The sequence below is a fragment of the Anolis sagrei genome, chromosome 2 (genome assembly GCF_037176765.1).
Source record: "Anolis sagrei isolate rAnoSag1 chromosome 2, rAnoSag1.mat, whole genome shotgun sequence".
Lineage (NCBI taxonomy): Eukaryota > Metazoa > Chordata > Lepidosauria > Squamata > Dactyloidae > Anolis > Anolis sagrei.
This window is the reverse complement of record NC_090022.1, coordinates 75,526,102-75,549,308: the sequence shown is the minus strand read 5'-3', so window position 1 is coordinate 75,549,308 and position 23,207 is coordinate 75,526,102. Positions and strand designations below refer to the sequence as shown.

Here is a 23,207-nt window from a genome sequence, read left to right as displayed (position 1 = left end):
GGTGTCGACCTGCATTCATTCTATACTATAGACAAACCCTTAGTCTTCTTTAGATTTCTTGACTAGAGTTTCCTTATGTCAGATCCAAGGTATGAAAAATCATGAACTATTTCTATGTCTTAATAGTCTGTTTTAAAGTTATGTAAATAATCTAGAGTCATTATTTTTTTTTCATACTATTAACCTTTAAACCTGCTTTTGCACTTTCTACCTTGACTTTCTACAACCATCATTCCAAGTCTTTGCTATTTTCTGCAAATAACATGATGTCATCGGCATATTTTACATCTCTGGCTCCTTCTATACTGCCACATAAAATCTAGATTATCTGCTTTGAACTGGATTACATTACTGTGCAGAAGGGGCTATTGTCTCCTGTGGACTAAATCAGGCATACTACCTATCTCCTTGTCTTAATTGGTTCCTCCGTGTGTGATTGCTATCACCTAGCTATACGCTAATGACCACTTTGTTATTGTGTATTTCCAAGTAGTTTCAAACTTATGGCTACCCTAAGGTAAAGATATCACAGGGGTTTCTTGGTAAGATTTATTCAGATTTTGTAGCGAGAGAGTAAGTTCACCCAATGGGTGTTCAGGTAAACATTATTTTCTGTCCTTGGTGTATTTCAGTTCTCTCTGATCCCAGTGATTCTATTCCACTAATGGTGCCACTAGGCTTGATGTTACCCAGTGTGGAAACTCATAGTGGCATCGTCATCATCACCACCATCCACAGATGAATAAATAAACTTAACAGATTTAATTACATAGATAAGAATCAATACTTTCTTTTATATGGTTATAAGAAGCACATGCAATAAATAAATGAATTATCCTTTATTTGGGAATCTATGCTGGAAAAGACTTACCCATCAACCCTGATGTAATACAATGGTTTGAAGACCATTGCAGTTCTTTCAAGCTATAAATAACATAAATAATTCATAATAAATAACAGGGAAGAAAGTACACAGATAAAAGAAACAGTAAAGTTCCTCCTGAGTTCTAATGTCCAGCATTAAAAACAAACAATAGGTGCAGATCATACAGTAGCAATTCATTCTGTCCTGCAGTATACTGCATCCGATAACTACAAATTGTACAGATACTACAGGAAGTATAACTCACCACAGAAAAGAAACATCTGTCTGGGAGAAGAGTGGTACAACAGAAACAGGGAAAGGGGTCAAATATTCTCTTCCTAAACTGACAGAGTAGCCACTGGAGGGACAACATTATATTGCTGTGCCAATAGGCCAGCTGAGAGAAAGTATTTTCTTAAAGTAGGAATACTGCAGGAATCTGAACCCAGACTTTCCCCATAAAAATCAATTGCCGTTCTCAACAGTTAGTGTCCAAGTGCAATTGGTCAGCCAGAATAAATGATTATTTACAACTGATAATAGGGGTAAGCTAGGCAATTGGAATAGTCAATGAATAAGGAAATGTTTGAGGAATACATTGGTGACAACAATTTGTTATGCAGATGGACTTTCTATAAGGCATGCTCCAAAGCATTTGCAGACGGGCTTCCCAACATAACTTTGCTTTTTGAAATGTATATTGTTACAAGAAATCATAAGGGGCTCAACTGAAAATCAAAATACAGCTACAGTTTGACTTACAGTGTAAGATAGCACTTTCATTTTCTATTTTTGCTACGCAAAACTGTTTACTATATTGCTGCTAGCTTCAAAGATGTCCAGTCTAGGACTAATAGACCATTGGCTAGTTCGTTCTCGTCTCTTTTAAGACAAGTGCTCACAAAGATATTACTGGACTGCCCTTCATTTATAATCACTGCTCACAAAGGAGCCAGGAAACACCTAAACGAACACTTGCTTCCCATCCTTCTTTTGGAAAAAATAAGGACCCAATAAGCTTTCAATAAGTTTCTCTCATTGTCTCCAAAATACTGAAAATAAATAAATAAAAAACTGATGCTCTGTTGTTGTTGATGAGGTAGCCACAGCAAAGAAAATCATAACTGAACTCTTGTTTCTCTGGAATTCCAAGCCTTGGACTGGGGAACAACATGCTCTCAAGGCCATTCCCTTAACAAAATGAAAACATGCAATTGTGTACTAGTTTCTTGAAGAAGATGCTTAGTTTTGTCCTTAAAAAAACAAGCATGAAGGAGCAAGGCTTGGAAAAGCAAAGCAGGAGATGAAAAGCCTAAGTAAGGCACCTTCAGTCCAGGTAATCCAACTGTGCCTGACCTAGTGCAAAATAAGAATGTCCTATACATGCGACCTAGTTGAGGGGAGACAGAGAGAGTTTCCAGTGAAGACATCTCTGAACAACAGAAAGGGGAAGGACTGGAACTTGAAAGGAGCAGATTTAACTCAACTTTTTCTTCTGCCTCAAAACTGTCCCACAATTGCAGGGATGCAGTCCAGTGAATTCACCCCTGAGATTCCTTGCCTACTTCTGGATCAGGGAGAATTCAAGTATACGACAGGAGGTTAAGATCATAGGAGCCATCAACCTGAAAGTGATACAGAATATTATTTTAGCAAACATTCAGGAAACTTTGATTATTGTGATTTCTATTCCCCACAGACCCTGTGCTCACTCCATCAGTGGGAAAGTCTAGTACAACGGTTCTCAAAATGTGCTTTGCAGAGCCCTGGGGGCATATTGAGGAGCTCCACGCTTTCCTCCTCCTCCTTTTCCCTCCTCCAAGCTTTTCCTCCTCCCTGCTAGAATGCTAGAAGTATACATTTTACGCTGCCTAGAAATGTCCTCCATTAGAGCTTTCCACAATGTGTACATCTGATGTAAGAAGAGCTCAAATCAACAAGGCTCTTCTCATATCATGATGGAGCCATCATTTCAGACAGTAATGCCTGGACATACAATCTGAAGTTGAAGAGTAATCTCCTTATCCAGAGGAAAATCTCTTTAACCAGAGTAGTTGTTTATTAAATGAGGAATGAACAACCATGACAGCAAGCAAAAAGAAACTAACATCAAAGCGCCCAATCCGTGATACTGGCTGGCTGGCTTGGAGCATTTCTGTCAGGACCCACATTTGCTGCACTTCAGAAGATACTTTATCAGCATCAGGGAGATCCTGAAAGCAAAGAATAATTATATTTAGAGTGGGTTGTTGTGTTTTCCCCCGGGCTGTATGGCCATGTTCCAGAAGCATTCTCTCCTGACATTTCACCTGCATCTATGGCAGGCATCCTCAGAGGTCGTGATGTCCTCACAATCTCTGAGGATGCCTGCCATAGATGCAGGTGGAATGTCAGGAGAGAATGCTTCTGGAACATGGCCATACAGCCCGAAAATCACACACAACAACCCAGTGATTCTGGCCATGAAAGCCTTCGATAATACATATTCAGATTGACAATTTTTCTTCCTAGTTTTTTGGATACTTCTCCACATCTTCTCAAAGGCTACTCCCCACTAAGAGCCTATCACCAATCTTTAACCAATCATTTTGGGGGCTCTTTACCTAGAAACATGCCCTCATTAGAAGAAAGGCCTCGGTATCCATAATACTTACCTCATGCAGGTTTGCCGGCCGTTCCTGAGGAGACGGATGAGAGAGCCAAGCTGGAAAACCTTTCTGTGGACTCTGAAAGAGAAAAGAAGGCTAAAGCAGAAATACAGGCAGAGATACAGATGTAATACTGTACGCAATCAGTTTCTCAGAGGAGCCTATTGACAGACAGGTGAGATGTTTCAATTTTTCCAGGCAAATCCATAATTATTATTCACACAGTGATGAAGGGATTATTTGCAATCATTTTAGAGATATAGTGTCCGGGGTCCTGTTCTTTTCCCTACTTGAATTTCACTGTCAAACCTTTCAATGGTCCGTAATTAATTACACAGCACTGCACTTCCATCCAATGCCCTTGTTCCTTGGCTACAATTTGCACTATCCCATTCCGTTGTCTTGTTTACAGTTTGGTCATGTTTTACGGCAGTTTTCACCATAGGTTATTGGGCATTGTTTTATATGCTATTGGTTTTACTTTATTGTATTGTACTGTATGTTCATTTTATGTGTTGTTTTAGGCACTTCGTGTCATATGTAAATTGCCCCTTCAGGGAGGTAGAGGCAGGGTACAAAAATAAAAGTTGTTATTCTAAAATTGGTTTCAAAACTGTACCTGGCAAGTAAGGCGTTAAAACCATAGCTAACTATTGCATCCCATGTTCATACAGAAAGGCTCCAGCAGCTGCATTCATACTCAGTATGTGAATTTAGTTGCATGGAACACAGAATGAGAAAGAAAACAGTGGACTTCTTCTATGGATGACAAAGCTTCATGAATGGGATATTGTGAAGGAACATAGGAATACGGAATAATGGATGATGAGACTGGATTCTGATTTTACTGTTGAGGCGCTAATGATTGTTATATTGATGTTTAATGATTTATGTTACAATTGTTTTAAATTGCCCTATACTTGTCTCGTGATGTTTTGTATCCATGTTGTTCACCGCTTTGAGTCGCCTGAGGGCTGAGAAAAGCGGTATATAAATAAAGTAAATAAATAAATAAGGAGATAGTTTTAACAGTTGGATTACACTGGAAAGTCAAAAGAATATTCAAGCCAAGCAGCTGAGACAATCAGTTTTGCTCCACAGATGCTGGAAGCTAGGTTTAATTAATGATGTGAACTCCCTCCATTAGAGAACCAGAGGCTTCTTGGCAACTTTACCAAACATAAGGAGAACCAGGCACAATAATAATAATAATAATAATAATAATAATAATAATAATAATAATTTATTTATTTATACCCTGCCACCATCTCCCTGAAGGGACTCGGTGCGGCTTACATGAGGCCAAGCCCATCAGATACAAATACAACAATACAGTAGCTACTCCAGTTCACGTAATTTAACATCTTCTTGGAAAGAGCGTGAAACATTCACTGTCAGCCCACAGATTCTGTTCTGAAGATTTTTTTAAAAAAAATCTGATCAAACCAGGGAGGATTCAGGCAGTGTCTAAAGAAGTGAAAGGCGTTGTTAGGAAAAATGAGAGCTTACTTTCAGACCCCCAGGAAAAAGCTGCAGCTCCTCAATGGTAAAATGAAACCATACTGGAGAGGGTTGGCGCAGAATAAGACGTATGGCAGCCACCCGGTCCACATCACAAAGCATCTGGCAAAAGAAAAGAGGCAAAGCATTATTAGCAATAGCTGTTGTTGTAAGAATAGACTGGGACTTAACTAATCAGAGGGAGGGGATGAAAGTTTCTTATTGTGTTCCATAAATTAATCTAGCACCTGAATTGTCATGCTATATGCAAAAGTGAATAGCTTATCAAGCGTGGGCAAACTTTGGTCCTCCAGATGAAATATTAGATAAAACATTAGAAATATTGGATAAAACTTCAGACATCTGATGAAATGATCTATAACCCATGTTATGAAAAGCTTTTTTGCAAGGGTTGTTTTAAATTATCACTTTATCCCCTCATTAGCAGCTGCTTTTTTGCAGTTCAGAGGAAAGATGAGATACAGAGAAGGGAAAAGTTCCTTTTTGATATGAATTAATACTGTGCTTTCTCCTCTCTTTGAAATGCCACCAAAACCCATAATTTTGGCCCTAAAACCTGCTCTTGAGTTATATATGGGATCAACTTATATATGAGTATATGTGGTATTAACTAGTACTATCAAAAAAGAGTTTAATTGAGACTCCAATAATTAATATGGCTAGGGTTATTGGGAGTTAAAATTCAACAACATATTTAAAAAAAATCACATAATCCCCACCTCTAGTCTAAAGATTTTTTTAAGAAAATCTTACAGAGTAAAAGATTGTAGAGAGCAGTTTGCTAGATTGGACAGGAAACAATCTAAGGAGTCAAAGGTCTATACCAACTGCACACAATGGCAATTTATGCTGAAGTCCTGACCTGATGTCTAGACAAGGAGAAGTAGTCCTGAGAGCCTTCCTCTGTGTGTGGGTTGGGCATCAAGCAGTAGTTCCTCAGACATGTAACCCATTTAGAAGGGCTTTCGTTCCCTCCATCTGCAGGGCTGCGGCGCTGCACCCGAAGAGTAAAAAAGGCTGTGTAGTAATTCTTGAATACGATTTCCTGCAACTGAGATAAGAGATGAATGAGTTCCTTGAAGTCATATATAGTAATACATAACATACTGTTGGGAAAAGTTCTAGGAATTCCTCATTCTCTTACTCAGCAGTCCTTGCTATGAAAGACAGCAGGACAATTTTTGTGCTCCAGAAACGCAAACAGAGAATTTTGCCTACAGGGACAAATTATGAAGTAGAGACTTTCAAGACTCAAAGAAAAACTCTAAACCAGAGCTTTTCAAACTTTTCATGTTGGTGACAAGCTTTTTAGACATGCATAATTTCATGACACAGTTGTTGTTGTTTTTAGCAAACCGGAGGTTAAACCAACCCCTTGTAAGAGATACGGACACACACACACAAAATGTAATAACGAAATGTACAAAACACGTACCATAAAAGCTTCCATTTACATTTTTAAAATTGTATGTTTTGTAAGATAATAACATACATTTCCAAGACTTTTGTAATTTCTTGTTACTTTTGTGAGACACATTTTTATGCTGCAGCCAACACACATATTGCAACACACAGTTTGGAAAGCTCTGCTCTAAATTAACTGAAAGGTTAATGCCGGGTCAGAGACTACAAACATATATAGAAACATAGAATTGGAAGAGACCTCATGGGCCATCCAGTCCAAGCCCCTGCCAAGAAGCAGGACAATCGCATTCAAAGCACCCCCAACAGATGACCATCCAGCCTCCGTTTAAAAGCTTCCATATGCTCTACCAACAGTCAGTACTCCAAACCTGTTCATGTGTAGACACTTACATCAATGACCTGCGAGTGAGGGAGCACAACATCTGTCACTACCACTCCTGGCCGGCCGAGCTCTGTCCTCATGTCTCCCACTTGAAGCGCCACCGGACTTTTGATGGTGCAAGGCGCAGGCTCCAGGGCCATGGTCCCCATCCTGGGAGAGAGCAGTGCCAAACAGCAATTACATCTTTCACTACCTGATGCTGCTGCTCCTGAAAACTCAATCAACTCATCCACAGTCCAAAGGATTCCTTATTTGAATGTATGTCTCACTGTATTCAATGGGAAGCACTCCCAAATAAATAAATATGGAGTTGAACAGTTTCTTGTGGCATTACAGAAGCAAAACACATATTCTAACAGCTAAAGGGGGTTGAAAACTCTTCTTTACAATCTCACAAAGTTTCCTGAACACTGTCCATTTCACCAGATGCCATATATGAAATGGACAGTGCATTCCTAAAACCTTACACCATAGAACTGGCTAGATACTCTGTGCTTCTGGAACATGATCATACAGCGCAGAAAACTCACTCAGCAACCCACTCTGTGCTGGTTTTCTTGAAACAGTTTTAACACAACTATCATTCCAAAAATCTTTCAGTAATTTATATGTAGGTCTGACTTAGACTGAAGGCACACCTACATTGTAGATTTAATGCTGTTTGACACCATGTTTACTGCTGTGATTCAAACGCCACGGGAGTTGTAGTTTTATGTGGCCTTCAGTCTTCTCTGCTACTAACTACAAATGCCAGGATCCCACAGAATTGAGCCATAGCTATTCAAATGGCAGTTAAGACTTAAGCAAAGTTATATCTAGGACTGTTTAACACAGTGGTTCTCAATCTTTGGATCCCCAGATGTTTTGGCCTTCAACTCCCAGAAATTCTAACAGCTGGTAAGCTGGCTGTGATTTCTGGGAGTTGTAGGCCAAAGGACCCGGGGACCTACAAGTTGAGAACCACTGAACAGGTCATGGCTAACAAAAAGTCTTCACCTAATATAAATTTAGTATAAAAATAGGTTTAATCTAGACCTAGCCATACTTGGACTTAGGCAAAATTATAAACTGAATTTATGATGACTAACGAGAAGCCTTTCCCAACAAAAACCTAGTAAAAACCTAGTAAAACTGAAACCATTTGTCATGGTGCCACCAGATTTTTTTCCACAATATGTTGTCTGAATACCTTCTCAAAATCTGAGATTGTATTACATAGCCATTTGTCTTTATTGTCTCTCTGTTTTGGGTGGTGTTATTTCCTGAAATTTTTACATGCTTAAAATAATTAATGCAGTTTTGTGCAGAGTTTTACATCCTCATTTATACTCCTAAAGCTGTTGTTCCCCATATGGCTGCTGATGTAGTGTGTAATTAAAGAGAGGGATGATTTTATAATGATGAAAAAAACATACACTTTTGTTACAGTTTTTATTAAAACTATGATGATGAAAAAAAAAACCAAAACCTAGCAAAACCTCCATAATTAATTTCATAGCACTCAGCCGTGGCAGTTCAATGAGTCTCAACCTGCATTCATTCTACAGTGTAGATGCACCTAAGACGTTTAAATTGTCCTAACTAACAAGTCTTTCACGAACATAAATAACAATATTAATATCTTAATACAAATGTAACAAAAGTAGGTTGGAGCTGGACTCCTACCCACGTAAGACTTAAGCCAAGTGACAGCAGGGCCTGTTTGAGGGGGCTGAGGCGCCCCGTGGACGTCGAGTGCTGCCCGTTGAATCCTCCTCGCCTAGTTTGGCCTACTCTTTCCCCCACTGGTTGTCTTTATTCGTCGTGGAGGAAACGCAATCTGACCTGGTCTCTGACCAAGCCGGTTCGCCCCGTAGTCAAGGACCCCCGCCCCCTGCCCGGCTTTCCTCCCTTCCCTTCCTTTCCTTCCCCGACCCGGCTCCGTCTCGCCTCACCTCCGGCTTCCTTCCGCAGCGCCTGCGAGCGACTACAAACGTGGCCGCGTCGCGAAGGACGGCGTTGCTAGGGCTCGCGTCACCCCGCGTGCGCATGCGTAGACGTGCGAAGGCGGCGTTCGACGAGGGGCGGGGCTTTATCTTTTGGAAGCCCCTCCCCTTCCAACGTATTCCCTCTGCCACGGCAGGAGGGATAGCGACGTGTCTTGTCGGGCGCCCAGATGTGACGCACAGCTCCGGTCGCCCACTTCTAGCGTACTAGCCGTTGCCGTGGCGACACGGTAGCTTTCAATCTGATTGGGTAGGAATTCTGCCGGCTCTCTCTCGCTATTGGATAACCGGGGAGCGAGGACACGTCAGAGATTTTGATTGGCCAGGCGGTTGACGGCGATGCTGTGGAGCTGGGTTCTGGGCACCGTGGGCGAGGAGGAAGCGGGAGCGGCGGGTGAGGTGGCACAGCTCGTGGCTGCCAGGCCTCCGCGCCCGAATCTGGCCGAGCTGGACGGGGGAGGCCGAGGAGGAAGGAGCGGCGGCGGCGGGTGAGCGAGAAGGGCGGCAGGCCTCGACCTGGGCCCGGTCCCGCCAGGCGAGGATGAAGGCGCTGATCCTGGTGGGCGGCTACGGCACGCGGCTGCGGCCCCTGACCCTCAGCACCCCCAAGCCCCTGGTGGAGTTCTGCAACAAGCCCATCCTGCTGCACCAGGTGGAGGCCCTGGTCAAGGTAGGCGAGAAAAAAGGGGCGCGGGCCCTTTAAGAGGGGCCTGGCTTCTGCAAGCCAAGAGGGAGCGGTGCCGCATCTCCCTCGCCAGTTGGATCCCTCCCTGCTGTTTCCAGCCACAGGAAATGAGTGCAGAGAGGAAAAATGAGTACACTGTACGCAGGGGTCCGATTTCTAGTTTTCTAGGGGCAGCCTTACTTGAATTAGAAATGGCTAAGTGCCTCCTCCTCTGGAGAAGCAAGATGTCACTTCTTGGGGTCCATCTACACCAGTCATGGGCCAACTTGGGCCCTCTGGGTGTTTTGGGCTTCAACTCCCACCATTCCTAACAGCCTCAGGCCCCTTCCTTTTCCCCCTCAGCCGCTTAAGCGGGGGAAAAGGAAAGGGCCTGAGGCTGTTAGGAATGGTGGGAGTTGAAGTCCAAAACACCTGGAAGGCCCAAGTTGGCCCATGCCTGATCTGTACTATAAAATTAATAGTTCAACACCACTTGATCAGCCATGACTCAATGGGATTTGTAATTTGGTGAGGTCCCAGCACTCTTTGGCACAGAAGGTGAAAGACGTTGCAGAACTGCAGCTCCAATGATTCCATAGCACTGAGCCATGGAAGTTAAAGCTGTGTCAAACTGTATTAATTCTGCAGGTAGATGCAGCAGTATGCAGTTCAGATGTTCTCCCTCAAAGACGACTGAATTGGGGAGGGGGGGGGTTTCTAGTTTTCCAGGGGCTGCAAAGATGCCATATTTTCCCAAACATCAGAACTGAAACAAACTTGGATGCCAGCTCTTCGGCTTAGAAATGGAGTTGAGAACCACCCCCAGAGTCAAACACGACTAGACTTAATGTCAGGGGAAACCTTTACCTTTTAAGAGGGACACAATTTTACTACATTGTTGTAAATAATGAGACTTGAGCACTCATGGTGTCTATATATATTTTCTATTACTCCTGCTCTGTAACCATATAATAAAATTCATTCTCATCCTTTATTCTATCAGCTAAGCATGTAAAATGTGTGTGAATAAAGGGTTGGGACCATGTGGCTTTGAAGGTGGTGTTCACCTACAGCTCCCAGTGTTCCTTTCCATTAGCCACGGTGGTTGGGGATGCTAGAAATTGCAGAGCAACAGCCCCTGGGGAGTTGCACAGTTTCCACCCCATGAATCAATCCAGTGTGCTGTAGTTTTGACTGACTGCTGATTTCTTCCCTTTTGACAGGCAGGTGTGAATCATGTTATCCTTGCTGTTAGCTATATGTCAGAACTTTTAGAGAAAGAGATGAAAGAACAAGAGCAAAGGGTAAGTGCCCTGAGAGGAGCAATTCTTAAGCTGCTTGCATTTGCTATTTATTTTTAGGATATTGTGCACAGTCATCAATCTAAAGTTGGAGTTCTCTTACCTTTCTTAGATCATTCTTTAATATGAATGAACCTCTGAAAAAGTCAGTGGCTCAGTGGCCTTTAGCTAGGAGCAGACTGCTTCACGGAGCATCCCACCAAGTATTTCGGCTCATACTTTCCAGAGTTTGTTACCTAGGGGGTTGACAGCTCACTTTAATTACAAAGCTTGAGTCTTATAATGAAAAAGATCTGCGATGAACTTTGCTAAGTTAGTTATATTGTGTGTGTGGAAAACTAAGATCTTTGTGTGCAGCATTTAAACTAGCTAGCATACAGCTAGGAAGTATTAAGCTATCATTTTCATTGAACTTAATATAGCTAAACTAAGTAAGAAGTGTTTCAAAAAGATGGACCCCTTTTGAAATGGCTATATCTCTGCAACCACAACTGCCCATGAATAAAATTCTTATCCCTTGAAAGGGCGGTGCATAGCATTTCAAAGCATTGCCACTAGATGCGTCTCCCAGCACACAAACAGGCCCTAGACCCAGTCATTCGCAAGATGGCAAACCTGCAACATAAGGCCTAATGAGATATTCTCCATTTGCAGAATTATTTTTTAGATTTGTTTCTGGCTCAAAATGATTAGTGAAACTTGGTAACTTATTAAATCTTATTTAACTTTTTGTGTAATTGTAACAAGTTGCCATCTTGAAATATAGTGCTTTGAAATTGGGTCCATCATTTTGAAACATCATGAATATCAACCATTCCTGTTTGTGTTGGCATATCTGTAACTATTGTCTCATCTGTATGTTGTAAAAGTCGGCTGTGGACTTTTCCTGGCACTATTTGCTTACTCTTTTTCTCTTACTTCCTCTAACTGAAAGTTTATGGGTAATCAGTTTTATTGACACAGGAGCTACAAAAATCTTGATAAAAAACAAGATTAATTCCTTTAAGGAAAACTGCCTCTTTTTGTGATTTGATGACATATTGTTTTGAACTCAGGCATTCTATGCATTTCTATTGTTTTGAACTCAGGCATTCTATGCATTCCTAAGAGGAAAAAAATAGCCAACAATTATTCTAGTATAAAGTGCCAGCAGCTTCCAGCTATTAGACTGATCTCTTCTGTGTTGGTTTCAAGTGTGCCTTGCACTGTTGACATAGATCTTAAGATAACTTAAGGAAGTTTGGGCTCAGAATGTCTCTTTTTTCTTTCCCTCTGTAATCAATCTAATCTTTATGGTTATAGGCTGCAGTGGGCTTAAGCCTGTCTAATTTTAACCAAGTTCAGACATGTTTGATAGACTTGCTTTCAATTAGGTAGCTTTAAGATTCATATGCCAAAGTAGCATTGGAAGTGTCAGGGGCTATAGGCCACCTTGATCTCCTTCTCTAAGGGACCACCACAATCTCATTCCCCTTGGGACCAGAGGAAGTAATTTTTAGTTTTTAAAGTCATCTTTTAAACATTAAAAGCCCCCTTTAACCCTGGGTCGATGTGGGATGATTTTGCTATGATTTTAGAAATTCCTAGGCTGCTTTAAGACCGAGAAGAGGTTCCTTATACAGGAATGAACTCAAGTCAAATTTTTCCAGAATTATGTTTTTAGTGGAGTGGGGAAAGTACAGGGGAAGTCCTTGATGGTTTCATGCAGTCTGTCGGGCACATTACCTATGGCTCTGTGCTGTAGCAATGATACAAACGTGGGCTTTTAAGGGGATAAGGTAGCATGGCGTTTTGCTTTGAGTGTTGGACGTTGGCTTTGGAGACCATGATTCAGCATCCTCCTTATCCACTCATGGGTGGTCTTCCAGCCTCAGAGGCCAAAGAAACCCTCTTTGATAGGCTTGCATCAGAGTCAGAAACAACTTGAAGGCACACAACCATAAGATACTACTCAGCCATCCCATCTAATGTAATAACTTGCTAGCAGAGGGATTACAACAGGCATTAACACCAAAGGGTGAGTTTCGTCTATAGCTTGCTTTAATTGGGCAATATTAATATGACTTATTTGTGAACATTCTGAAGAACTGGATGGGAATGATAACCTTGGGCAGTGGCATAGTGTCATTGACATTTTGTACACCACACACAAAAACATTGCTTATTGCTTTCCTTCTGATATGAGATTGCAAATTCTGTTTTCTTTTTCAGTTGGGTATTCACATCTCCCTGTCACACGAGAAGGAACCGCTGGGCACAGGTAACGTATGCTGCTACTTTCTGGTCAGTGGGTTTACAGTGAGGATTTAGAGAAAGAGAGTAGCTTCCAGAAAGCACAAAGAGAAAAGATGAGTGGAGGCACATACTATAGTCTTAGTCCTTTCACTCGTGGCCTCTTTGTGGATGAAGAAGTGTAACCATCTTCCAGTGAACATGATTCTCAATCTCTGTACAGTCTTGAGCTTGTACACTCTTGATAGTGCTGGGGGTCTAGATCGCATGTCAGTGAGAGCCGAGCACTTAATCTACATATTAGCTGTATCTGAAGTGATTGCCTGAGGTGGGCTCAGCAGTGCATGCTTGTTTCAATTTCTGGAGGGATTGTAAATAGGGAGACACTAATGACTCCTGGTTTCCTTTGCAGCTGGCCCCCTGGCACTTGCCCGGGAATTGTTGGTCGAGAACTCTGAGCCTTTTTTTGTGCTCAACAGTGATGTGATCTGTGACTTCCCCTTTGCAGACATGGTGCGCTTCCACAGGCATCATGGAAAGGAGGGCACAATTGTGGTAAGAATTTAAGCAAGATGAGTAATGTGCTTGCAGTGTTTCATTATTTTGTATAGTTTGAGGATATTTTCTAAATTCTAATAGTTGCGGATCTGCCAAAACCTGAACACAACCAAGTAGGTGAGGACATAGAAAGCAGGAATTGCATCAATTCTGTATACACACTAGAAAACTACAATTTAAAAAACCACATATACTTCTACAATGTTTTGAAGACCTCTTTTTGTTGACAAATGGAACAGAAATGCTAATTAATAAGTAGACAATTGTGAGGTGCACACCAAGAGCTCTGTGGTCTTGTTCCCATCTTAACCTTACTTTTGCCCAGAAATTTGTATAAATGCTATTAAGTGGAATCAGAATAAAAAATGACCATGTATGCATAATGTTAATTTTTGTGCTATTTACTCAACTGTGTTTGATTCCTGTGGCTGGCACTGACACCCACTTTACCTTGCAGGTGACAAAAGTGGAGGAGCCTTCCAAATATGGTGTAGTGGTGTGTGATGCAGATACCGGGTGTATACACCGCTTTGTTGAAAAACCCCAAGTTTTTGTCTCCAACAAGATCAATGCTGGCATGTACATTCTTAATCCAAGTGTGTTAGAACGAATCCAGGTATGGGACCGGAATGTCAGAATAGGATATTGCATAGGGCAAATTGGGGTTGCTTGGGCTAGATTCTGGTTGACCCTCTCCTTCCGACCTGAATGTAAAAGTAAGCATTTATTATGCCCATGGGAACTGTGCATCCTACACATCTGGAACGGCCAACTGATGGAAGTTTTGTCTTCTCTTAGCTGCGTCCAACTTCAATTGAGAAGGAAATATTTCCAGTGATGGCAGAGCAAGGCCAGTTGTATGCCATGGAACTCCAGGGTAAGGATCATACTCTGGCAGGTGAGCAGATTTGATAAGCATACTTTCTAGTCCATCATCCAAGTCCTTGATAAGGACTTGGATGATGGACTAGAAGGCATGCTTACCAAGTTGGCAGGTGACACCAAATTGGGAGGGAGAGCAGATACCTCAGAGTACAGGGTCAGAATCCAAAGTGATGTTAACAGATTAGAGAGCTGGGCCAAAACTATCAAAACACACCGTGGCATCTGAAAGATGGACCAGCATTTAAAAGGCTAAATAAAGTTATGCTTTGCATTTGAATATTTAACAGTGTTTCTGCACACATGGTTATATGCTTTCTCTAGGAATAGACTGAGGCTGCATGCTTGTGAATCCTAATTGCTGGGAAGTACTTATAAGACTGAGATTTTGATCCCATTTCCTGCTTGTAGACTAAGAAGCATCTGGTTGATGAAAATTAGATGGGATGAGATGTGTCCTTTAGTTTGATCAAGTGGTCCTCATCACATATCCTATTTTCAACTGTTACTGGCTTTGTAGCATTTACCACCAGATGTTGTTGAGAGTAATAAGATTTCGTTAGACATGTGAAATAAGTCTATCTTTTCCACATTAGACCCAGCACTCCACCCATTCATACAATTTATGTTAGTAACCCTAATATAAAGTCTGAAAGGAAATCTGAGCCTTATTAATGCAAGTTTTTTTTCATCACAGGGTTCTGGATGGATATTGGGCAACCCAAAGACTTCCTGACTGGCATGTGCATGTATCTACAGTCCCTCCGGCTAAAGCAGCCCGAACGGTTGCATTCAGGACAAGGCTTTATGGGGAATGTACTGGTGGTAAATTCATTTTTGTTTCTGTTTGAAGAATAGTAAGCATTTCAGTACAGGTCAGTCTAGATTGAGTGCTATACTGAGGAGAGAAACGGTAGCTCTTGATATTGCTTTAGGGGCTGAAAGTTGGAAATCTAGTCAAATGCTTAATTTCTGCAGTGGAAGAGGAAACTATTGCTTGGTTTTTGAGCAGGTTCAAAGACTAAAGCTCTCTTTCATGCGAGTTTGTTCTCTCAATTTTAGGACCCCACTGCCAAGATTGGATCAAACTGCAGTATTGGTCCTAATGTCACCATTGGGGCAGGCGTAGTGGTAGAAGATGGCGTCCGGATCAAGCGTTGCACTGTTCTGAAGGGATCACGCATCCGTTCCCATTCCTGGCTTGAATCCTGTATTGTTGGCTGGAGCTCCTCCGTGGGACAATGGGTGAGTGTTGATGAAGACAGAGATGTGGCTGAATAAGGCTGAATTCTGTCTGCACCTCCTGAAGTGTGAACTCAAATGGACAGTATTCTCAAAAGCCAGAGGGATATGTTCCGTTCGTGATGGGGTTTTCACTCTTGTGAACAAAATTAGGCTTCACCGTGCATATTCTTTAAATATTAGCATGGGATGCATACATTTCGTCATGTCCAGTGTTCCGTTGCTTTGGGAACTGATATCATAACAATTCTTCCTCCACATGACAGTATCAATCTGTAATATGGTTGGTGGTTATTCTGTATATGATGTAACTGCCTTGACTTACTCCCTTGGCCCAAGATCTAAAGCGTATCCCTTTGACTTGCTTTTCCATCAGGTGCGGATGGAGAATGTGACGGTGCTAGGAGAGGATGTCATTGTGAATGATGAACTCTACCTCAATGGTGCCAACGTGTTGCCTCACAAATCTATTGCCGAATCCGTACCAGAGCCACGCATCATTATGTAGGCGTTCTGGATGCGGAGTGTGGGTCCTGCTGATTGGGAGCCTTCCTCTTCTGCCCTCTCATGAGATATCCCTCTCTGTGCCTTGGCAGTTGGGACTCTTTGCTGAATTCTCAACTAAACTCTCCAAATCAAAATATTAACTCTGCTCCTGCTGCTGACCTCCTAACCCTTTTTCGGGCCTGCCTTGGGAGTACAGCTATGGGAAAGTCATGCAGCAACTTCTGAATTGCTTCTTGGAAGCAAGGTAGAAGAGGTTTACCTGCACCAGCAGCCCTCGTTTGGAAGGTCAGCAAATAGGAAATGAACTGCTTGTACTGCAGATGCTGAGATAGCAGAGCATCTCAGCCACTGCAAGAGAACAGGCTGCAATAGGAATGGGGAAAGAAATGGACGGCATGCAGTGTGGTCACTTCAACGGAGCACTTGGCTGCTGCTGCTGAAGCACCTTGGGACACAGGATGCAGTGCTTGTCAAGGGAACTCTTACTGCCTTACACAAACTGGCTCCCTTCCTCTAAATGGCCAATAACCACCATCTGTATTGTTCAAGAGCTCTGGACAGAGCTCCATTGTGTAATGAAAACATGAAATATTATATAATAATGAATAATAGATACTGTGAAGTGTCATATGTTTCATGTTCCCCAGAGGAACTAAAGAGGGTAGCAGTAGTCCTAAACTATAGCTCACTTTTTACTAATGCCACCCTAGTAAAAATTCCCATAGTTCCTTTGTCACCTGCTTGCCCATTACTTGCTGTACCCTTCCTCCCAGAGATGTGTAACAGTCAGGAAGAACACACACCTTACAGCTTTAAGGAATAATAATTTAATAATATTCCATTTTATGGAAGTAACACCCTCTCCAGTTTGGAGGGGCTTCAGGGAGGGTGACAATCATAGATGCACATAAGTTAAATTCCTTGCTCCAAGCATAATGCTTGCTACCCTCCCCAACACTTCAGGTTACAAGTCTCACACACAGTTAGTAAATGTTTTTGTTGTTTTTTTTTTAAAAAAAATGTTGTCTGCTCCTGGCTGGAAGAGGCAGCCTGGTCACACAGTGAAGGGCTGGTGCCATAGGCACCTTCGGCTGGTGGAAGATAACAGTGCAGACAGATGTACACCTATCGTAACCCAGAAAAATCAGTCTAATTGATGCTTCTCCCAACCACTACACAATGCAGGGATCAAATCCTGGTCACTATGGCATCTGATCTTTCTTTCTTTCTTGGAGAAGCCTGGATGTTAGTTCAGATCTCTGCACTAATGTTAGTTGCAGCATAGGGTGCCTTTTGTCACATCACCAAGCTCCCCACAACAAAGGCCTTCAAAAGCTTTCACTATGCTTCTCCGGGCTTTCTTCACCTTCAAAGAAAAGGAACCAGATTCCTGAAGAGCAAATTCAAATTTTTAGGCAGACAAATGGGTACAGTCTATCCCTGGCCTGTACCACCTCTTGATTTCACACCGAGAATTACTTCCAATCTCCCTCAGTCTCCAAAGCCAACGTATAGCGTGGTACAGGCAGAAGAGCTACTGCACAGCATGTCCGCATAAATATTTGAACCAACTCTGAGACACATATGCAAGGCCAAATAACAAAGTGCTGCAGCAGTGGCAAGAACACACGTGGCTGGTGAGCAGTTGGCATCCCATCACGGGGAGTACCATGCTGCCACCCAAGTTTCCAGCTACAGTACAAGGCAGGGTTCCCGGGATAGATATAGGAAAGGAGCTACAGATTCAGGCTGAGGTAGAGAACCTGAGTATGTTCTGCCCCTTGTACATACCCCATGTGGAAAGCCCAATACCTGTTTGTTTGGAGTCAATGAAAGTGGCAGGAAATGTACCTAAATTCAGGGGACTGAAGGGGACAATGTGACCTAAATGATGCATACAGCAGTACTTGGCCTGCAAGAGGTGTTATAAATAAAAGGGAGCTCAGCTGTGCAGAACAGTGGCCGCCTTTGACAGAGGTGCCCTCAGAAGAGGGAGGGAGGGAGAGAGAGCCACCCTGCGGAGGAGTGGCCCAGGCATGCGGCCCTGCCCTGCAGGGTCCAGGCACTAGGAGGTGGCCGGCTTAATGTAATCGTCCACACCCGTGATGGTGGCCTTGCAGAAGAAGCAGTCCTTGTTGTTCATCAGGTGCTGGTTGATGCAGGCTCTAGAAAGAGAGAAAAGGAAAAGCTCTAAATGCACACATGTTTTCAGAATTTATTTATTTATTTAAAACCTTTATATCCTGTCCTTCTCAACCCCCAAAGGAGGACTCAGGGCAGAGACCAAGCTTAGGTTTAGCTTCTATATTTAATACCTTCAAGGCAGGGGTGTCAAACTCATTTTTACCATCAGCCTGATGGTTGCCTTCAAGAGGCTGTTTGTAATGGTAAGACTGTATAAACGTAACTGCTACTTAAAATATTGTTTAATAACCTGAGTTACTATATCACACACCATCCTCATTCATCCATTAATTGTTTTCTGAAAGTATCAATAAACATAAAACAAAATGCAAGCACAGCCATTCAAAATGCTGCAAGCGCTGAAATGCCTCTGGACCTCACGGGCCACATAAAATTACATGGCAGTGACCTTTTTAGCATGGAGACCATCTGCTGAGCTAGCTGTCAGATGTCTCCTTTTTCTTTGTGGAGCACACATTTTTAAGCCCACTTTCGCAGCCTGAAGGATTAAGTAAGGAGGCTCTTTCCTAGGAGGCTAAATTCTGCATGCAATGTTACAGTCTAATCAGTATGAAAAAAACACCCTCTGCCACAAATAGTTGACTCACTTGCATGATTTGTGGGAGCATGGCTTGAATATGGCAGAGATTGGGTGCGCATAGCAGATAGGGCACAAATCCTCCTCACTCGTAGGCTACAAGAGAGAAAAACATACCTGTATTAAAAACTGCCAGAAGTTGGTCAACATTATGACCAAGTTCAATGACAGGAGAATAGCACTTTGGTTTCAAGGGTTAGGGCAGAAGTGGGAGTCATGCAATGCTCTAGATGTTGGACTGCAGCTCCCATCCTTTCTAACCCGTGGCTCTTTGTCTGGGGGCTATGAAAAGCTGCAGTTAAACCATATCCAGAGAACCACATGATGCCCATACCAGGTGTAGGAATAGTGAGTGCTGCTCAGTAACAATATGAACAACTCAAATATTCTTTGTGCTTTTAAGCTTCTCACTCCAGAATATTCTGAGGTGTAAGTTCAAGGGAAAGTATAAAGCGAAAGTATCACATCTACTTGAAAAAACCGACTTTATTGGGGGGAATAAGGACTTCTGGATCCCAACTAGTGTTAAAATGAGGCTGGAGAAGAAGACAGAAAGTAGTAACAGAAAGTAGATATTTGACCCGAATGTTTTTATGCGACTCCTGAAAGACAGAACAGGTTTGGATTCTTCCTGAAAGGTTTGGTCACATGAAAGGATCTTGATCAAAAACCAAAGGCATCTAAAAAGCTATAAGACTGCTCACTACTGGAAAACCTAGATCCTCATAGAATATGTTCTGTTTAGGTGGAGCTGTGGTGTAGTGATTTTACAGTTGCACCAGGACCCCAAATCCCTCCCCAGGCATGGAAGCTCAGAATGACTTTGGGCAACTCACATTCTTTCAACCTTTGAATAAGGCAATGGAAAACACTGAAATAAATTTTGCCAAGAAAACTCTGAAGATAATGTTGCTATAAGTTGGGGTTTGCCTGAAGCACACAATAACAAATATTCAATTTGGGTGGAGGCCTCTACATTTCCTGGTTCTAATGCAGTGGTTCTCAACCTGGGGTCCCCAGATGTTTTAGGCCTTCAACTCCCAGAAATCCTAATAGCTTGTAAACTAGCTGGGATTTCTGGGAGTTGTAGGCCATAAACATCTGGGGACCCCAGGTTGAGAACCACTGTTCTAATGTGTTTGCTGTGGTGGCACAGTGCTTTAGATTCCATTTGAACATGAGGAAGAACTTCCTGACTGTGAGAGCCATTCAGCAGTGGAACTCTCTGCCTCGGAATGTGGTGGAGACTCCTTCTTTGGAAGCTTTTAAACAGAGGCTGGATGGCCATCTGTCAGGGGTGCTTTGAATATAATATTCCTGCTTCTTGGCAGGGGGTTGGACTGGATGGCCTATGAGGTCTCTTCCAACTCTGTGATTTCTGTTTCAAGGGTTCTAGAATGGCCATTTAAATAAGTGTATCATGGATAACCCTGTTTGTACTCCAGTTTCTGGGGAGCACCCCATCCTTGGCTATGAAGCATTTGTTGTATTGAGGGTAGGGGGGAGAGAACAGTAGGAGAGAGAACTCATGTGGAAAACTCCCTTTTAAAATTTGGCCATTCAATGCACAGCAGTGGCATACTAGTCAACTGTACTGATAAGAGAATAAAGGCCATGGACGCCATGGTTAAGAAGGAAGAAAAGGACTGTCATAATTCACTGTTTGGAGCCAAAAGATTTCATCTGCCTTCTCTCGCAAAAAAATGAAACTGCGAGCATAGCGCCTCAGCCAGATTCCAGCCAGTAAATGCAGAGTCAGGGTAGGTTTGAAGAACAGGGACATCTCTCCTTGGAGGAGATGCAACATCATCCTCACCCAGTCTAGTGACTCAAGGCTATCTAAAAATAAACCCACACTGAAGATCCAAAAATACACACAAAAATGCCTTCCAGGAGTCACGGAAAACCCAAGTACTTGATGCTGACTCCAATGAATTTGAACTTAAGAAATCAGCTGCTAACAGGGCGACTGGTGCATTGGTCCAAAAGATCTTGAAATACTGTTAGCACATGAAAATATTTTAGTCTTTGTCATCTGTTCCAGGGAGTAGCTCTTGCACTTGATAGCCTACTCCCAAAACAGCCTTGCTTCCAGAATAGAGCACCTGATGGCAGGGCCTAGCTTGGTGCTGCAATGCAATTTCTAGTTGCCACTTTGTGGAACTGGAGAAGAAAAGAGAAGCACTCAAGCTCGCTGGGTGAGTGTGGCCCTTAGGGGGCTATGGGGACACTGCCCTCACCCCTCTCTCACTGCCAGTTGCTCACTATGGCTTCATTTGTCACAGTTTTTTCTGCTGGGATACTTGGACATTAGAAGGCTTGCTGCCAAAAAGAAGGTGTTATCTCACATGCCAGCTTTTGCCTGGAACTCATAGGGCTACACTGTGTTTAAAAGTGACCCAGCCTAAATTCAGATGGGTAGAGGAATTTCCCTGTGAGTGAAAGATGGGAATGGGTTTGATTGCAGCTGGGCAACTCTTAGTAGCTTATAGCAGTATGGGAATGCGAGTATAGGCAACCTCTCCCCCAGTTTCAGTGTCAAAAGCTATAACATTTGTTGTTAACTACCACCAAGTTGATTTTGATGAATAACCTTTTGAATAAGAGACCACCAAGCCACCCTATCTTCAGTTGTAACAGGAACATTATTGGCTGGATTACATTCCACTTCCACGAGGAAGGAAGGAGTTCTGACTTGCAAGACCAAACCCTCTTCATTTCCTTCTCAACTATGCCCAATAAATGCAGGGGGTGAGGTTTCGGGTGGAGAGGCAACCTCTAATTTTGAATATGTTTTTAAAATGCAGATTCTTTTACTAGGAGACCCAGTTGCCTGTAGCTGGAACATCCAAGTATACAGGAACACCTTTCTCCAAATGAGCTCAAAAGGGAAGAGAGGGCTCTCTCTGTGTCCAACAAAAGCAATCTCAATGAGCAGAATGTCCCATAGCCACAAGGGGGAGAAAGTGAGCCTTTTCCTCTTTTTTTAAAGTCAAAGATACAAAAGTTTCATCTCTTGTGACTCTTTTGGAAGAAAAAGATAAACTATACCTGCAGAGCTGAATGCAGTCTATCTATCCAGTGTGCAGATACACAGTCTGTTCTCTTTAAGTATGATTTTGAGGGAGCTCAGAGGGTAAATCTATTTGGGCAAACTCCCTCTGCTGAATTCCTATAGCAAATGCCCTGGTGGTCTTAACAGAGATTCATTTCTGCCCCAGGACTGGCCTTGACAGACCAAGAGCATCTGCTGTGTCCAGGGACAGAGTTCTCGTGTCCATGCCACTCCACCCTCCCTCTCACTGCAGCAGCCTTCTCTCATGCAGCTCCAAACTGCAGCTGGAAGGTGAGCAGCCCCATCAATAATTCACACCCAGGCCCTGGCAGCTATCATGTTTCTTGATGGATCACTGATTCTCTCCGGAGGTCACCCAGACAGAGCAACACATGGGGAGTCCAGCAGCCAGAATCAATTTGGACAGCTTCTAGTCCTTCCTCCTCAGCATGCTTTCAACTCTTTGTCCGTTGCTCCAAAATTCACTATTTTGAAACTTCTCACACAAACATACACTTCAAATAAATCTATTAAGCCTACTTACATTTTATCTACTTTTTTTTGCAGAGTTTATTTGGCTTCTATGATTCAGGCTTTCGAGGAATTGCAGATTCTTTAAAAATATTACATCACACCTTATACTATAAAGCTCTCAGGACAACATATGTATTTAAAATAATTCATATTTTGGGAAGGACTGAGAGGAGGGGAAAGAATGAGGGGACCACAAAAAGCAGGACTCCTTTCACTAAAGGAAATAGGATGCCATAACACTGGGACTTCTGTTTGCTCACCAGTGTCTCAAAGAAAAAAGAGCACAGACTGCCCTCCTCTGTGGCTTACAGTCATGCTGCTATGCTCCACACATTGAACCTGTTGAGTGAGCACTTCCAGATGCAGTTCACACTGCTCTATGGAACTGGTGGATGTTAGTTTGCACTGACAACATGACACAACCTTAGTCCCAGTACATAAGGACCCAGATCTCAACCAATGCCAACTTCTTTCCCATAGAGCCTGGATCCACAACTCTTTGGATCTTGCATGTCTAAACCACCCCAATTTCCTGGGACATGATGATAAGCAAAACAAATAACATTTGTGGCCTCTGGGTGGCCATGGGAATGCTGAGAGCCAGAATGAGCAATCCTCGTGTTA

At 42.6% G+C, this 23,207-nt stretch overlaps 3 protein-coding genes across 5 annotated transcripts in view; 1 reads left to right on the top strand and 2 right to left on the bottom strand.

Annotated features, from left to right (window-relative positions):
- Window positions 1-824: 824 nt before the first annotated feature.
- Window positions 825-8,886, bottom strand: NICN1 (nicolin 1, tubulin polyglutamylase complex subunit). 2 transcript variants are annotated; one of them, XM_060765719.2, is made up of 7 exons: window positions 8,776-8,864; window positions 6,850-6,991; window positions 5,897-6,085; window positions 5,023-5,136; window positions 3,520-3,591; window positions 2,974-3,078; window positions 825-2,490 (listed from the first exon to the last, which is right to left on the bottom strand). In XM_060765719.2, the coding sequence occupies exons 2-7, from the start codon at window positions 6,988-6,990 to the stop codon at window positions 2,449-2,451; spliced, it is 663 nt and encodes a 220-aa protein (XP_060621702.2). In that variant the 5' UTR covers window position 6,991; window positions 8,776-8,864; the 3' UTR covers window positions 825-2,448. The 2 variants fall into 2 exon arrangements, with proteins under 2 accessions (XP_060621702.2, XP_067319738.1); XM_067463637.1 differs by lacking the exon at window positions 6,850-6,991 and having other exon boundaries at window positions 8,776-8,886.
- A 254-nt stretch (window positions 8,887-9,140) lies between these two features.
- Window positions 9,141-16,823, top strand: GMPPB (GDP-mannose pyrophosphorylase B). 2 transcript variants are annotated; one of them, XR_009630793.2, is made up of 10 exons: window positions 9,141-9,496; window positions 10,714-10,794; window positions 13,003-13,051; window positions 13,436-13,578; window positions 14,039-14,197; window positions 14,380-14,458; window positions 15,161-15,288; window positions 15,526-15,708; window positions 16,082-16,418; window positions 16,453-16,823. XR_009630793.2 is itself a non-coding variant. In XM_060765726.2 (9 exons), exons 1-9 carry the CDS (start codon window positions 9,368-9,370, stop codon window positions 16,211-16,213), a joined length of 1,083 nt encoding a protein of 360 aa, XP_060621709.1. In that variant the 5' UTR covers window positions 9,141-9,367; the 3' UTR covers window positions 16,214-16,823. The 2 variants fall into 2 exon arrangements, 1 of the variants encoding a protein (XP_060621709.1); XM_060765726.2 differs by having other exon boundaries at window positions 16,082-16,823.
- A 200-nt stretch (window positions 16,824-17,023) lies between these two features.
- Window positions 17,024-23,207, bottom strand: part of RNF123 (ring finger protein 123) — a 124,949-nt gene continuing 118,765 nt past the window's right edge. Inside the window, exons 39-40 of the mRNA XM_067463638.1 lie at window positions 19,005-19,090; window positions 17,024-18,377 (exon numbers count right to left, since the gene is read on the bottom strand). Coding sequence (XP_067319739.1) covers window positions 18,278-18,377; window positions 19,005-19,090 — 186 coding nt within the window. The 3' untranslated portion in view covers window positions 17,024-18,277. The remainder of the gene's footprint in view (window positions 18,378-19,004; window positions 19,091-23,207) is intronic.